Raw genomic sequence first — 15,028 nt, 5'->3', positions numbered from 1 at the left:
AACAATTTGTTTAAACTATCATAATATATTAGGACAATCAGACCGTTTGAATACCCCAAATATGTTGAAAGTGTGTTTAAAAAAATATTTTTACTGAAATTTGATTTCAACTATTGGGTATATGACTCAAAAATGTGGGATTTGCTATAGGTGGCGTATCTTTTGAACCCCTTTTTTAATTTTTAATAACTTTTATATCACTCTAAAGGGTATATATCTGTCATTCATCCTCACTTAGTTATTGAACATTATGTGTAAACAACAAAGTTTTTTTTGTCGAATTTTGTGCCAACAAAGCGTCATATGTGGAAAGTTTTGCTTTACTTCTTTCATTTGAAAAACGTGCCGCAGAAGTACACATAGATCACCAAAGCTTATGGTGAACGTGTTCCATCGGTTTCAACGTGCAAGAGATGGTGCATGTTCAGAAGTGATGATTTTGAAACGGAAGGCCCAGGACAACCAAACAATTTGAAGACCAAGATTTGGAGGCATTAATCCGTGAATGTTGTTGTCAAACTCAACATGAGCTTGCAATATCATAGGGAGATACTCAAGAAGCAAAACGTTTGCAAGCAGCAGGATTTGTCAAAAAAAAAGGCAAATTGGGTACCATACGAATCGAAGACGAGATACCTTGAAAAGCGATTTAGCATTTCCGAAATGACGTTTGAACTAACAGTTATTTAATAGTATTTTTGATTTTCATAAACATAGAAAATTCTAAAAGTTAGAATGTGAGTTTCTATGAGACTTAAAAACCAATTACTACTACTATTTATTATCTATCTTCTGGCTGTAATTTTTATTTTGGCTTAAACAATGGATGTAAATTGAGACAGTTGTAAATATACATATATGATTAAAGTAAGAATATTTATTGGTAATTGGTGAACACTTATTTGTCCATCTGAGTGTATGTACGACTGTTAGTTGAAATTAATTTTCCTAAGAAGATCAGAAAAATATTTTGTGCTTTTTCAAATATATTTTTGAATTATAGAATAAATGCAGAATCACACAAGATTCATCTGCCAATCTTCTCCCATTTCCAAGAAATTTAGATTCATTCTCCAAATTAAATTTTCGTAAAAATTTAATTTCTCTGAACTCGCACTGTTAAAGGTTATGACCATGGACGATGGTAGACTAACAGCCTATCTATAAATTCCATCATGTTCCATCCGCCCATCTTTTCCCGTTTTCCTAGAATTCGGATTCAGCCTCCCAAGTATATTAAATTTTGATTTTGGTCAAAATTAAAAAATTATTATCAAAACTCGCTCTGTTAAATATTATGACCACAGATTATCATAGTGGGACAGTTTATCTATAAATACCAGCAAGTTCATTCCACCTATCTTCTCCCATTTCCAACAAATTTAGATTCATCCTCCAAAAACATTTTAATTTTCGAAAAATTTAATTTTCCCATCTTCTTCCGTTATACAGGATTTTAGATTCATCCTCCAAAAAATTTAAATTTTCCAAACATTTAAATTTCTCTATCAGAACTCGCACTGTTAAAGGTTATGACCACGGACCATGATAGACCATCTTCTCCCATTTCCAAGAAATTTAGATTCATCCTCAAACAAAATTTAAATTTTCGAAAAATTTAAATTTCTTTATCAGAACTCGCACTGTTAACGGTTATGCCACGGACCATGATAAACCAACACCCTACCTAAATATTCCAGCAAGATTCATCCGCCCATCTTCTACCATTTCCAAAAAAATTAAATTCTTCCTCCCAAAACTTGCACTGTTAAGGGTTATGACCATGGGTTATGATAGAAAAACACCTTGGCTATAAATTCAAGCAAGTTCCTTCTGCCCATCTTCTCCCGTTATAAAAGAATTTAGAATCATCCTCAAAAAAATTTAAATTTTCGAAAAATTTAAATTTCTCTAGCAGAACTCGCACTGTTAAAGGTTATGACCACGGACCATGATAGACCAACACCCTACCTAAATATTCCAGCAAGATTCCTCCGCCCATCTTCTCCCATTTCCAAGAAATTTAGATCATCCTCCCAAGAAATTTAAATTTCCGAAAAATTTTAATTTCTCTATCAAAACTCGCACTGTTAAGGGTTATGACCATGGGTTATGATAGAAAAACACCTTGGCTATAAATTCCAGCAAGTTCCATCTGCCCATCTTCTCCCGTTTTCCATGAATTTAGATTCGTCCATCCATAATAATTAAATTTTAAAAATTCCGCAAAAGTATAAAACTATGTTTGACATTTATGATTTGACTTAGTTTTTGGAAAAAACGGGAGATTAGTTCCCGTTTCAATCATTAGTGGTACATTAGGTTCAACCGTGTGGTTATTATTCCATTTTGAATACACTTTCCTTGATTTACAATGTTTAACGGTGTCATGTAAACTTTTAAACATAACTCTGTTAACTCAACTGGTTTGTGTCTAGGGTTATAAATTTCGAAATTTAACTTCACACACATTATTAAATTAGTATATCTTTATCTATCTACTATTAATATTTGCAATTATTATTATGAATTTTCAATTACGCAAGCAGTTTTGAGATGCTTTAATACTTCAAAATATCATGGACTACAAACAATTGTAAGGTGTATTTACTTTACGCAATAATTAAAATTTCTATAATAAACATTTTAAAATAATTTACGTAGTTGTTTTGTTATTTCCACATTTTTTCGCTAACGAAGTAGCGGGTTGCATGCTAGTTTTGTTCATAAATTTCTTGTTCTAGTGGCCTGAGACACGTTAATTTCCTGGCGATTTTTTAATAACTTTAACATTTTTTCACCAATTTTTGTCTTTTATATCTTATTATAACGACAATTACGTACACATTTCGATTCTTTTAAATTAAATTGTAAAAGTCATTATTTAATGGCAAAATTTTTACAAAAACTGAAAAAATTGCATATTTTCCCCTTGTAAATGCACCTCAAAACTTCAGCGTCGTTGCGCCACCAGTTAACGTTATCCTATCATCCTAATATTTTACACAATGTGTTTCTACAATACATAGAACAATTCTAGAGGGGGGACGGTCAAAATTCGCAATTTTATTTTCTTGGAGCACTCTAATATACATAGATGACGACAACATAAAAAATTTAAAAATTTACTTTTTTCCGGCTAGATTGAGCATTTGGACCACTGTGCGTCTATAGACGGTGTCAGTGGTTTAACGAAACAAAAAGTATAAAAGAGATGTTATATTTAATTTCAAAAATTATCAATTTTATTTAAAATGATTGCTTAAAACTGGATAAAAAACTTAATTTTAATAGCCTATATGTTATATTAAGCTTTTATATGGTATTCTTTAAACAATTTTTTGATTTTCAAAAAACACTGAGTTCAAAACTTATGTGTATCACATTTTTTACAATATTTACACGATTTTGTGGATGATTCTTGCTTTGCCTTCATTTAGTTTAACCTTTATGTGCTTGGGATTGTAAAATTACGTTGGCGGTCGCAAGTCTACATTTGTAGCAAATATGTATTTGTATGGAAAACTATGTCAACATATGAAAAAAACACTAGTACGCACTACCGAGTGTCATTTCAATAGCCAGGGGAGTTGGAGCATGGCCTAATACCCTTGGATTTTCAGAGTGCTGTTCAATTGGAGGCATTAAGTGCTGTTCTGCAAGGCTTCGCGGGAACTTTCGTCGTTTGTCTGTTTGGTCCTTGTTTTTCAAATATATAATGAATACGTCTGCTTATATCTAGCAAGTTAAAAAAAATTTCCATTGGCTGCGTTGTAGTCAAGGATATATTGTTTCTTCTTTCTTTCCCCTTTTTTGTCAAGTAGGACATAAACGCAAACTTTAATTCGAGGAAAACTGTAGACTCTTATGCTCATTTGCGGTCTGCATTCATTTTACCAAGAAGACGGAGATTTTTGGACATCAAATACCTACCTAGATTCAATGATGTGAAAAAATTGGCACAGATTATGGATCTTCCGCTGTTTTTCCAAAGGCACGACACTCTCTCCCTTTGGTTACACGAGATGGGCCAACAGTGCTACGAAACACATTATGAGCACCGATTCGAATTGCTTGATTAGGTAGATTGGAATGCCTGATAGTATTGTATTTTGAACCAACGCTTCTGCTATAATTGCACTATATTCTGACATAATTTCATCGCTTTGATAATATGGATCTTCAATATCGTCATCGAAATCTTCATCAGTATCTTTGAAATCAACATAATTTTCAATTGACTACATCAAATCAGCCATTTCTTTATCACTCAATGATAAAAGCTTAATTTTTAAGACAATTTTTCTAACTTATTAGTAAAGAAGACTAAACAGAATAGTTAAATTTTGTTCAACTAAATGACTAAGACCGTCTACAGACGGTGTTTCCAAAAACCACAATTTGGTGACACATGTTCAGTCACAAATCAAATTAGTAAACAAATATGAAAGTTTACATTTCAAATATTTACCAAAAAAATTCCCGAGTCAATAGAGCAAATTAAAACTATATTTTTTTAAATTTGAATTTTCACAAAAATCAGAAATATTTTGTTTGACTCTTTTCACTAAAATTCAGATTGAACTTGTTATTTCTGCCAAACTTATTTATTAAGCCCGTTCAAACTGGTACCGGTTGATAGGTATTTTTATACTGAATAAAAATTCTTTAGTTGTTATGGTGTAAAAAATCCGATTTTACAATATATTGCATTTTTGATGACCTTCTATAGACGGTCTTAGTTGTTAAACGGTTAAATACTAATTATATTATAAATTTCAGCTCATTCGGATCATACTTGGATTTTTGGAGATATTTTTAATAAATAAATTTACAATTTTTGTATAATATTTTAATCCTTAAATGTCCTTTTTGAAAGGACCCCTAAAGAGGGGAGATAGAGGGTTAAGATCTTCCACAAAAATTATACCCATAAAATTCCACAATATAACTCTGACAATAAAAATTCTCTCAGACATTAACTTACAACATTTTTTCAGTTACTATAATCTCCCTTCGATCAAAAAATTAAAACTTTGACGTACTGTAAAAAAAATTCAGACCAGCTGGACTATAAGTTTATCCCACAAAAATAATCTACTCAACATGCACTTTCAGAATTATATTCTGTTCCAATCAAAAAGTCTCAAGTTGTTGGACAGTGTTATTATAAGACAATTATGTATGTTCAAGTCATTTTCTGAAGGGGACCATGTATGGGTACTAGGGACAAGTATTGCCCCATTTTCGCCATACAGTATAATTTCAGAGTATTTAGAACTATTTTGTGCAAAATTTTATCAGGATTACCGAATAATCAACATATTGTTAAGTTTTTACCTTTTAAAACGGTGGTTTATTTTTTATGCAAATAAAAGCGTCTTCAATACCAAACAAACCTCATCAACAGAGAGTATTTGTGGAAAATTTCAACCAGCTAGCTCCTTTCGTGTTTTCAACAGACAGACGGACGGACTTAGCTAGATCGTCTTAGAATCTTACGAGGACCAAAGAAATTGTATTCGATGAATACATACAGTATTGACCATAACTAAAGCACCCCTCAATGGATTTTTTCAAATCATATTTTTTTTGATAAAAAGGCTTTTTTGGAATGTATTTTGTTTATATTTTATTAACTAATATTGTTAATGTTCATTTAATATTCATTTAGTAAAAGATAATTTTATTAATAATTAGTTTAAAATGATAAATCATATAAAAACTCAAAACGCAACAGACAAAACAAAAGCACCCTCTTATAAGATGTTTAAAAATTTGAAGACGGGCTTATCACTACATGAATTGAGTAAAAAATATTCAATTAACAGATCAGTTATTTCCAGGCTCGTTTAAACATTTTTAAAGACTGGTCGCATATCACCGGTGCATTCTGGAGGTCGTTCGCGAAAAAACACGATATTATGATTCCTTGATCAAAAGAGCAATACAAAAAGATCCTACAGCATCAGCTATTCAAGTACGAATAAGTTTAAGATTATGCGTTAGCGAAAGAACAATCCGTAGAAGAGTAGTAGAAGCCCGATTATTCAGCTGACGACCAGCAAAAAAAAAAAAACATTTCTATCAGCTAAGAACAAGAAAGCTAGACTGAAATTTGGCAAAGCCCACATCGACTGGAGTGTCCAAAAATGAAAGACAGTACTGTTCCCTGACGAATCCAAATACAACTTAAAAAGTTCCGTTGGAATAAGGTGTGTACGCAGACCAAAAGGAGAAAGAATGAATCCTAAGTATTGCAAAGGAACAATTAAACATAGAGGTGGCAATGTAATGGTCTGGGGTTGCTTTTCTGGTCAAGGATTTGGGCCAAATCATAAAATTTATGGGATTATGGATCGGTTTCATGTACTGTGCCACTGAGAATTTGTGGCACATTGCAAATATGAAAATAAATCGTGAAAATTGCTGAAATAAGGATCGGAAATTTTCACGATTTATTTCATGCCGTTAAAATAGCCTGGGAATGCTAATTAATATAATTAATATACCAACAACACAGCGAATTAACTTTAAAGCAGACACCGAAAATGTAGCTCAAATTTACAGACATTTAATACATAAGAAATAACACAACTATTATAAATACAATATTTTTGTTTGTTATGTTATATTCATTTAAAAACTAATTTTAATATTTTTTGTTTGTATGTTTAAAAATGTTCATATATGTACATACTTTTTTATATGACAAATAATTTGAAATAACAAAAACAACATTTTTTCCTGAAGATGCTACACATTGATGTAGCGAAATATTGAAATAAAAATTAAATATTTTTATAAAAAAGACCTAACGCTTAAATAATTATTATTGTTAAATTTTCTATATATTTTTTGTTGACATTAAGAAAATTAGTTTAAAATTAATTGAAAATATTAAAAAATTTTAAATTTTGTAAATTGTTTTTTAAACAAATAAATAACATGTGAGTAGCACTGAGATTGAATCCTCAAAAATCAAGTGTATTATTTTTTTTTTGTTTTTAAAAATTTTGCATGGCAGTTAACAAATATTCACACCTATCGTGAAACAAATGTGAAATTTATGTTCCCATGAAATATCCATTTCCCTCGAAGAGAAAATTGCTATCGTGATATTCCCCTAAACTTTTCATTCACAATAGTTGATTTTGTTCGTAACAGCTGTTTATTGTTTACAAAATTCCATCTAAAAATTTCACGTGAACAAAGTTGATGAACGAGAAATGGGAAAAGGGAACATATTTCATGTGAAATGTTGATTCGCGATAGGGGTTGTCTTTGTTGCCGAGACGATATCACCTGATTAATACAACTTGACTAGAAAAAGATTTTCATTAATGTAGAAAAATCCCACAAAAACTGAAAACTTTTTCAGCATAACTTCTGAATTTGAGGGTGTTTCTGAACAATTTACTCAGCAAGAACTATAACTCACGCTAGGTCGTTTTCCAAGTTTTATTTCACTTTGGCGCCGTGTAATTTAGCATACCCATTGGGGTATAACTATTTAATGTGATCATAATATTTTAATGTAATGAAAAAGTATGAAAGAAAAAAAAACGTCCGTTTATTGCTCTTTTTAAGTGGTTTATTAATGTAGAAAATCAAAATCTAAAAATGTTGAGTAACTAATAAAGAAAAACAAAATTTATGTTTACATATTGTTTGTTTTAACATAAAACAAATTTCTCTTTATTTGAGATCTTATTAAAAATATAAAACTTACAAAAATAAATAATCACTTATTCTAAATGAATTTAAATTATAAATGATTTCTATGAGTATTTATGATAAAATGTTTCTAAATAGGAATGATACTGAGATTTAATCAACTTCTTCTACAGTAGGACCACTTCTGCCCGCTCCAAATCCACCTGCCTGTTGACCACACGAAGAAGCTCCAGCACCTCCACCATTGTGTAGTTTAGTCATTATTGGTGTGCATAATTTTGTGAGTGAGTTCATCTTCTCGTCGTATTCTTCTTTTTCAGCCAATGTATTGGCATCCAGCCACTTTATTGTTTCTTCGCATGCTCTAACTGCTTCACTCTTTTCATGTGCTGGAATCTTATCGCCAGCTTGATCCAATGCTTGTTTTACCCCAAACACATAACTTTCTAGGTTGTTGCGAGCACTAATCTTATTTCTCTGCTTCTCATCTTCATCAGCGAATTTCTCAGCCTCATTGACCATACGATCGATTTCAGCTTGAGATAGACGACCCTTATCGTTTTTGATAGTGATGTTCTTAACATTACCCGAACTCATTTCCTTTGCAGAGACATTTAGAATGCCATTGGCATCCAAGTCGAAGGTGACTTCAATTTGTGGCACACCACGAGGAGCAGGTGGAATTCCGGATAGATCAAACGTGCCCAATTTGTTGTTGTCTCTTGTCATGACACGTTCACCTTCAAACACTTGAATGGAAACACCAGGTTGATTATCTGAATAAGTGGAAAAGGTTTGTGTTTGTTTGCATGGAATGCGGCTGTTGCGCTCGATGATCTTTGTCATTACACCGCCAGCTGTCTCTATACCAAGTGATAGTGGAGCCACATCTACCAATAGCACATCTTGGATGGCGCTGCTCTTGTCTCCACTAAGTATGGCTGCTTGAACAGCTGCTCCGTAGGCCACTGCTTCATCAGGATTAATGGACAAGTTAAGACTCTTGCCGCAGAAGAATTGTTGTAGTAGATTTTGTACTTTAGGAATGCGAGTAGAACCACCCACCAGGACAATATCGTGTATTTGGTTCTTGTCCATTTTAGCATCATTGAGAGCCTTCTCAACTGGTTCCAATGTTTGACGGAATAAATCGGCACACAATTCCTCAAATCGGGCACGGCTGATTTTGGTATAGTAGTCTTGACCTTCAAACAGCGCATCGATTTCAATGGAGGCCTCTGTGCTGGATGACAGTGTACGTTTGGCACGTTCAGCAGCAGTTCTTAGGCGTCTCAATGCTCTGGGATTAGAGCGTAAATCTTTCTTGTACTTGCGTTTGAATTCGTCGGCCAGATGTGAGACGAGTCTGTTGTCAAAATCTTCACCACCCAAGTGAGTATCACCAGCAGTTGCTCTCACTTCAAATAAAGAGCCTTCATCGATGGTCAAGATGGAGACATCGAAGGTGCCACCGCCCAAGTCAAAGATGAGTACATTCCGTTCACCTTTCAAGTTCTTATCGAGACCATATGCTAGAGCAGCCGCTGTGGGTTCATTGATAATTCTCATTACATTTAAGCCAGCAATACGACCAGCATCTTTGGTAGCCTGACGTTGGGAATCATTGAAGTAGGCGGGAACTGTGATAACTGCATCTGTTACTGTCTGGCCCAAATAGGATTCGGCAGTCTCTTTCATCTTAGTCAATACCATTGAACTGATCTCTTCTGGTGCGAATTTCTTTTGTTCACCTTTGAATTCTACGCCGATTTTAGGTTTGCCACCATCACTGACCACTTTGAATGGCCAGTGCTTAATATCTTCCATTATCTTGGGATCATCGTATTTGCGACCAATAAGACGTTTTGCATCAAATACTGTGTTTCTGGGGTTCATGGCAACCTGATTTTTGGCCGCATCACCAATGAGACGTTCAGTGTCTGTGAAGGCAACATAACTGGGTGTTGTGCGGTTGCCTTGATCGTTGGCAATGATCTCTACTTTACCATGTTGGAAGACACCAACACAGGAGTATGTTGTACCCAAATCAATACCAATTGCTACCATTGTGACCACTTGTATTATTTTTATTCACTTTATATTAACTTATTGAATTCTTTTATTAGTTGTAGTGTTTTTCTTTTACTTTAATTTCTTGCTGAACAATTTGTGTAGCTGTTTAGTTTTATTCGCTTTTTTAGTAGATCTCTTTAATGTTTTCACGTTGCTTGCTTGTTTTGTACTAATGCCAAAGAGAGTTTGTTTTGCGGTATTTATACAAATCACACATTCATCCGTATTTTCTAGATACTTTTACGGGAATATGGTTGAATTTTCTAGATTCTAGAAACACCATGAATATTTTTGTTTATTTAAGAGATTTTAGTTGTTTGGAATTTTAAGAGAGGGTATGTGGATTGTTTATGTTGGAAAGTGGTTGATTCAACAATTGATTTTTTGTTTTCATTTTATGCATATGTACATATGTATAAGTAATATTATTTTGAATGGCCCAATACATGCAATAATACTTGGAGTAATGTTTATTTTATATTCTGGAAATTTCAGCGTGTCTTCGTTGTTTTTTTTTGTATTTAAACCAGCCTTCATGGCTGTCAGATGTGTCCTTTTTTCCCTCAAACATCGTTCTTGGCGATGAAAATTCGGGTGGCAATATATATATATAATTTGGGGTATAATTTAGGATATAATTTATACAACAATTCACAAAAATCTGTGCCGAAATATTGGTGGTGGCTATAAAAGATTCGGCACAGCGCTACCCATTCCTACTATTGAATTGTTTGATTGCAAACAATTGCAGTGACAATGTGAAGTTTCATTAAGACAGACATCGGCAGAGAGTAAAATTGCCTTTGCACACTAACACCACTTTGCGTTTTTTGAGTACCGCTCTCTGGCTTTCAGTGCACTGATACAAACCCAGCGGCGAAAAGAAGTAGTAAGCAGGCCTTCTGGAAGGCCTTATTTATCAGACACAAGGCCTCATTGCTCCATTCCATACTCATATATTTTTTACACACGATGTCCTAGCCAGCCAAGGCCTTCTTCAACAGGCCTGATAGAAGGCCTTCTTCAACAGGCCTGGTAGTAGGCCTTCTTCACAGGCTTGTTATCAGGCCTTTTGTATATTATTTGAATAGCTGTCACAATTATTTAAAAAACTGTCATTTCTAAAGGTAATTTTAATAATTACCTTTAAAAATTAAACATATTACAAATTATTTTAATTTGTTTATAATAAAAACTCGTAAAAAATTCATACAACGCACAACCGCGTTGTCAAAGAATTTAAGCAAAACTATTTTAAGTTTACTTCTTTTTTCTTTTCACTTTTTGCATTTTATTTTGTGTTTGTTGTTTTGTCTTTGGAATGTGATTTTTTTAACGGTATTTTGTGCTTGTACTTTTTTTGTACCAATAAAAAGAAGGGAGCAGGTAGGCCTTCCATAAGGTCTTCCTGAGAAGGCAAGCGAGCATGAGTACTGGATCTAAAAAAAGGTCTAGGAAGGTCTTACAGAAGGCCTTATAGCTGAAGGCCTCAAAAATTTCGCCGCTGGGAAGGTTTGTAAGAATGATTTCTTGTAATTTTTTTGCCAATTACGTACGTGTGAAAGAAAATAAATCCAGAGAGCTCTTAAGGTGGCTCTTTGCCGATGTCTGCATTAAGATATCTTCAAGAAATGTTCCAAAATGATACATTTCTACACCACTGTACAAGAGAAAATTCGAGAAATTTCTGTGCAATATATATTTGGAAAAAATTACACAGAGATACAAATGAGTGTTCACATGGATTTGAGCAGACATCGGCAAAGAGCCACCTTAAGAGCTCTCTGGTTTTATTTTCTTTCACACGTACGTAATTGGCAAAAAAATTAGAAGAAATCATTCTTACAAACCTTTGTATCAGTGCACTGAATGCCAGAGAGCGCTACTCAAAAAACGCAAAGTGGTGTTAGTGTGCAAAGGCAATTTTACGCTCTGCCGATGTCTGGATTTGAGTATGCGTGCGTTGAGAGAATGAGAGAGTTAAATGTATCTTTATATCAGACATCGGCAGAGCGTAAAATTGCATTTGCACACTAACACCACTTTGCGTTTTTTGAGTAGCGCTCTCTAGACTTCAGTGCACTGATACAAAGGTTTGTAAGAATGATTTCGTTTAATTTTTTTTGCCAATTACGTACGTGTGAAAGAAAATAAAACCAGAGAGCTCTTAAGGTGGCTCTTTGCCGACGTCTGCTTTATATGTGTGCATGTTGAAATATATTATTTTTCTCTTTGATTGACTCTTGAAATTTTACTTAAACTCTTGACCTACCTTACATACTCATTTCTCATATATTAAAATTTAATAATTAAATAGTACCAAAGAATATAAATTATATGATTCTGATTTATATTCTTTGATAGTACACATGTACCTAACATTTTTTATTAGAAAATGTTCCCTCCTTTAAAAGAAAATTGTACTCGAACATTCTTCAAAAGTCCTTGACATTGATTTTAAGGTTTAATTTTAATATGTATAATCTTTCTTGATTGCAAAGTTGATTTCTTGAAGTCAGATAGATATGTACATATGTATGTATATACATTGGACAGTAGGATATGTTATAATTAGTGCTGAGATTTTCATACAAATGCATATCTGTGGACTTTTGACAAAACATCTTAAGTGTAATTTTAGAATTTTAGAAGTTTTCATAATTATTAATAATGTTTTTTTTACATTCTTCAACTTGTACTAAAAATAATTGTTTTTCTAGTTTCTTCTCATAAAAATATTTTACATTTTATAGTGCATTTATTTCCGTTTTGCGTATGTAGGTATTTCTTTTTTATAGTGCATGAAAATCTGAACCTGGTTGAGTAGCGTAGTTTATGAAAAATATAAGCTTTGAATTCTTTATAAATTTCGCCACAAACAAGTTTTATATAAAAACAAATTACATTTAATTGATGATAGATCCCATATAAGTCCCATTTAAAAAAAAAAAACACTTTAACGATCATAAATCTCTACTTAAAATTCAAAAAAAAAACATCATATAGAAAGAAATCATGACGATCGGTCCCTAATTGGTCATAGTTTTTTTCACCAACAATTTTTTTTCTTAAATATGTACATATGAACAATTTCATATCATAGTACGTGACATTTGTACACCTATAGAGTGGAATAGATTTCGCAAAAATAAGAGTATCTGAAAAATAATTTGGTTTTTATGTTCCATTCAGAGGATACTATATGTTAAAATAATAAAAAGTTCTTTCGAATCATTGTTGTCCAAAATATCGAGCGAAATAAGGGTATATCGTATGTGACATAAAACGGAAGTCATCGTGAGAGACGTTATGTTTTATTTTAATTTCTCACACTGAACGAAATATTTTTCCTTTACAATCCGTCATATTTAAATAAAAACAATTTGTGGATGATTTTATAATAAATAAAATTTAATATCGTACATATTTTTCTCTTATAATAAAACAATATACATATGTATACAAAAACTAAAAAATTAATAGAAAATATACATTCGGTGTCAATAAACAATTTTATAATAGCAAATAAACAATCAGTGTCAAATTCATTACACTTTATAAAGTTTATATAAACCTTTGATAAATTTAAAAAATTGTTTATGAATATGGGGGTAAAAATATAAATATGATTAATTTAAATATAGGTACCTATCTATTTTCGTCAATGAAAGAACAGAATCTAAAAATATTTCTTTATTAAATACATATTAAAATAAGAATATCTATTTGTAGGTATATTAAACTAAAAATGTGTAAATTTTGTTTGTTTATTTGTACAAATATTTATACTGTAAAGCTGCGTACAGTTTATTCACGTGTTTGAATTAAAAAATATAAACAAACAATGAAAACGTGCTGAAACTTCCAGAACTCCAAATACAAATTATTCCAATGTACTACTTACTATATTGCAGACATCGGCAGAGAGTAAAATTGCCTTTGCACACTAACACCACTTTGCGTTTTTTGAGTACCGCCAGTGTTGCCATTTATTTTTTGAAGAAAACTTTTTATTTCTAAACAAAAAACTTTTTTTTCAACAAAAAAACTTTAAGTACATGCAAAAATTACAAAACCCAATTCGTACATATATGTAATCAGACTGAGATAATTTATGTGAATTTAGTGCTGGAGACACTTTAAATATTTTCAAATCAATCTCCCCATTTAGTAAATGAATTTGGGGACTATCATTTTGAAATTAACGGTTCAACTTATTGATATCATAAATTTATAATTTTCCAAAAAACTTTTTTTTAAAAATATAAAACTTTTTGCATCTCAAAAACCTTGCAAAAAAAGGGAAAACTTGATATATGGTAACACTGAGTACCGCTCTCTGGCTTTCAGTGCACTGATACAAAGGTTTGTAAGCAGTGTTGCCATAATTTTTTTGAAGAAAACTTTTTATTTCTAAAAAAAAACTTTTTTTTCAAAAAAAAAACTTTTTTAACTACATACATACTAAAATTACAAAACCCAATTCGTACATATAATCAGATTGAGATAATTTATGTGAATTTATTGGTGAAGACACTTCAGCTCCTAAAGAAATCAATTAAACCATTTAGTAAATGAATTTGGGAACATCATTTTGAAATAAACGGTTCAACTTATTGATATCATAAATTTACAATTTTCCAAAAAACTTTTTTTTTTAAAAATAAAACTTTTTGCACCTCAAAAACCTTGCAAAAAAAGGGAAAACTTGCCACATGGTAACGCTGTTTGTAAGAATGATTTCTTGTAATTTTTTTGCCAATTACGTACGTGTGAAAGAAAATAAATCCAGAGAGCTCTTAAGGTGGCTCTTTGCCGATGTCTGCTATATTGCTTCAAAATGATATTTCTAAATTAATATACATACATACATATATGATGTACGTGTGGATATGTTCAGTAAATAATAAAAATAAATACAAAAATATAAATTTTATATTAAAATTTAATATAATCAACACATACCCTCTCTTAAAATTCCAAACAATTAAACTCTCTTAAATAAACAAAAACATTCATGGTGTTTCTAGAAAATTCAACCATATTCCCGTAAAAGTATCTAGAAAATACGAATGAATGTGTGATTTGTATAAATACCGCAAAACACACTCTCTGCGGCATTAGTACAAAACAAGCAAGCAACGTGAAAACATTAAAGAGAACTAAACAAGCGAATAAAACTAAACAGCTACAAAAATTGTTCAGCAAGAAATTAAAGTAAAAGAAAAACACTACAACAAATAAAAGAATTCAATAATTTAATATAAAGTGAAAATAA

General features: G+C 31.9%; 1 protein-coding gene across 1 annotated transcript; it reads right to left on the bottom strand.

Moving 5' to 3' along the window:
- Positions 1-7,653: 7,653 nt before the first annotated feature.
- On the bottom strand, positions 7,654-9,778 carry LOC135963426 (heat shock protein 70-like). Its single transcript, XM_065515267.1, has one exon. It carries the CDS (start codon positions 9,742-9,744, stop codon positions 7,831-7,833), a length of 1,914 nt encoding a protein of 637 aa, XP_065371339.1. The 5' UTR covers positions 9,745-9,778; the 3' UTR covers positions 7,654-7,830.
- Positions 9,779-15,028: the final 5,250 nt, after the last annotated feature.

This window comes from Calliphora vicina, chromosome 1 (assembly GCF_958450345.1).
Source record: "Calliphora vicina chromosome 1, idCalVici1.1, whole genome shotgun sequence".
NCBI lineage: Eukaryota > Metazoa > Arthropoda > Insecta > Diptera > Calliphoridae > Calliphora > Calliphora vicina.
Note: the sequence above shows the minus strand (reverse complement) of the source record. Positions and strands in the feature narration are given on the sequence as shown.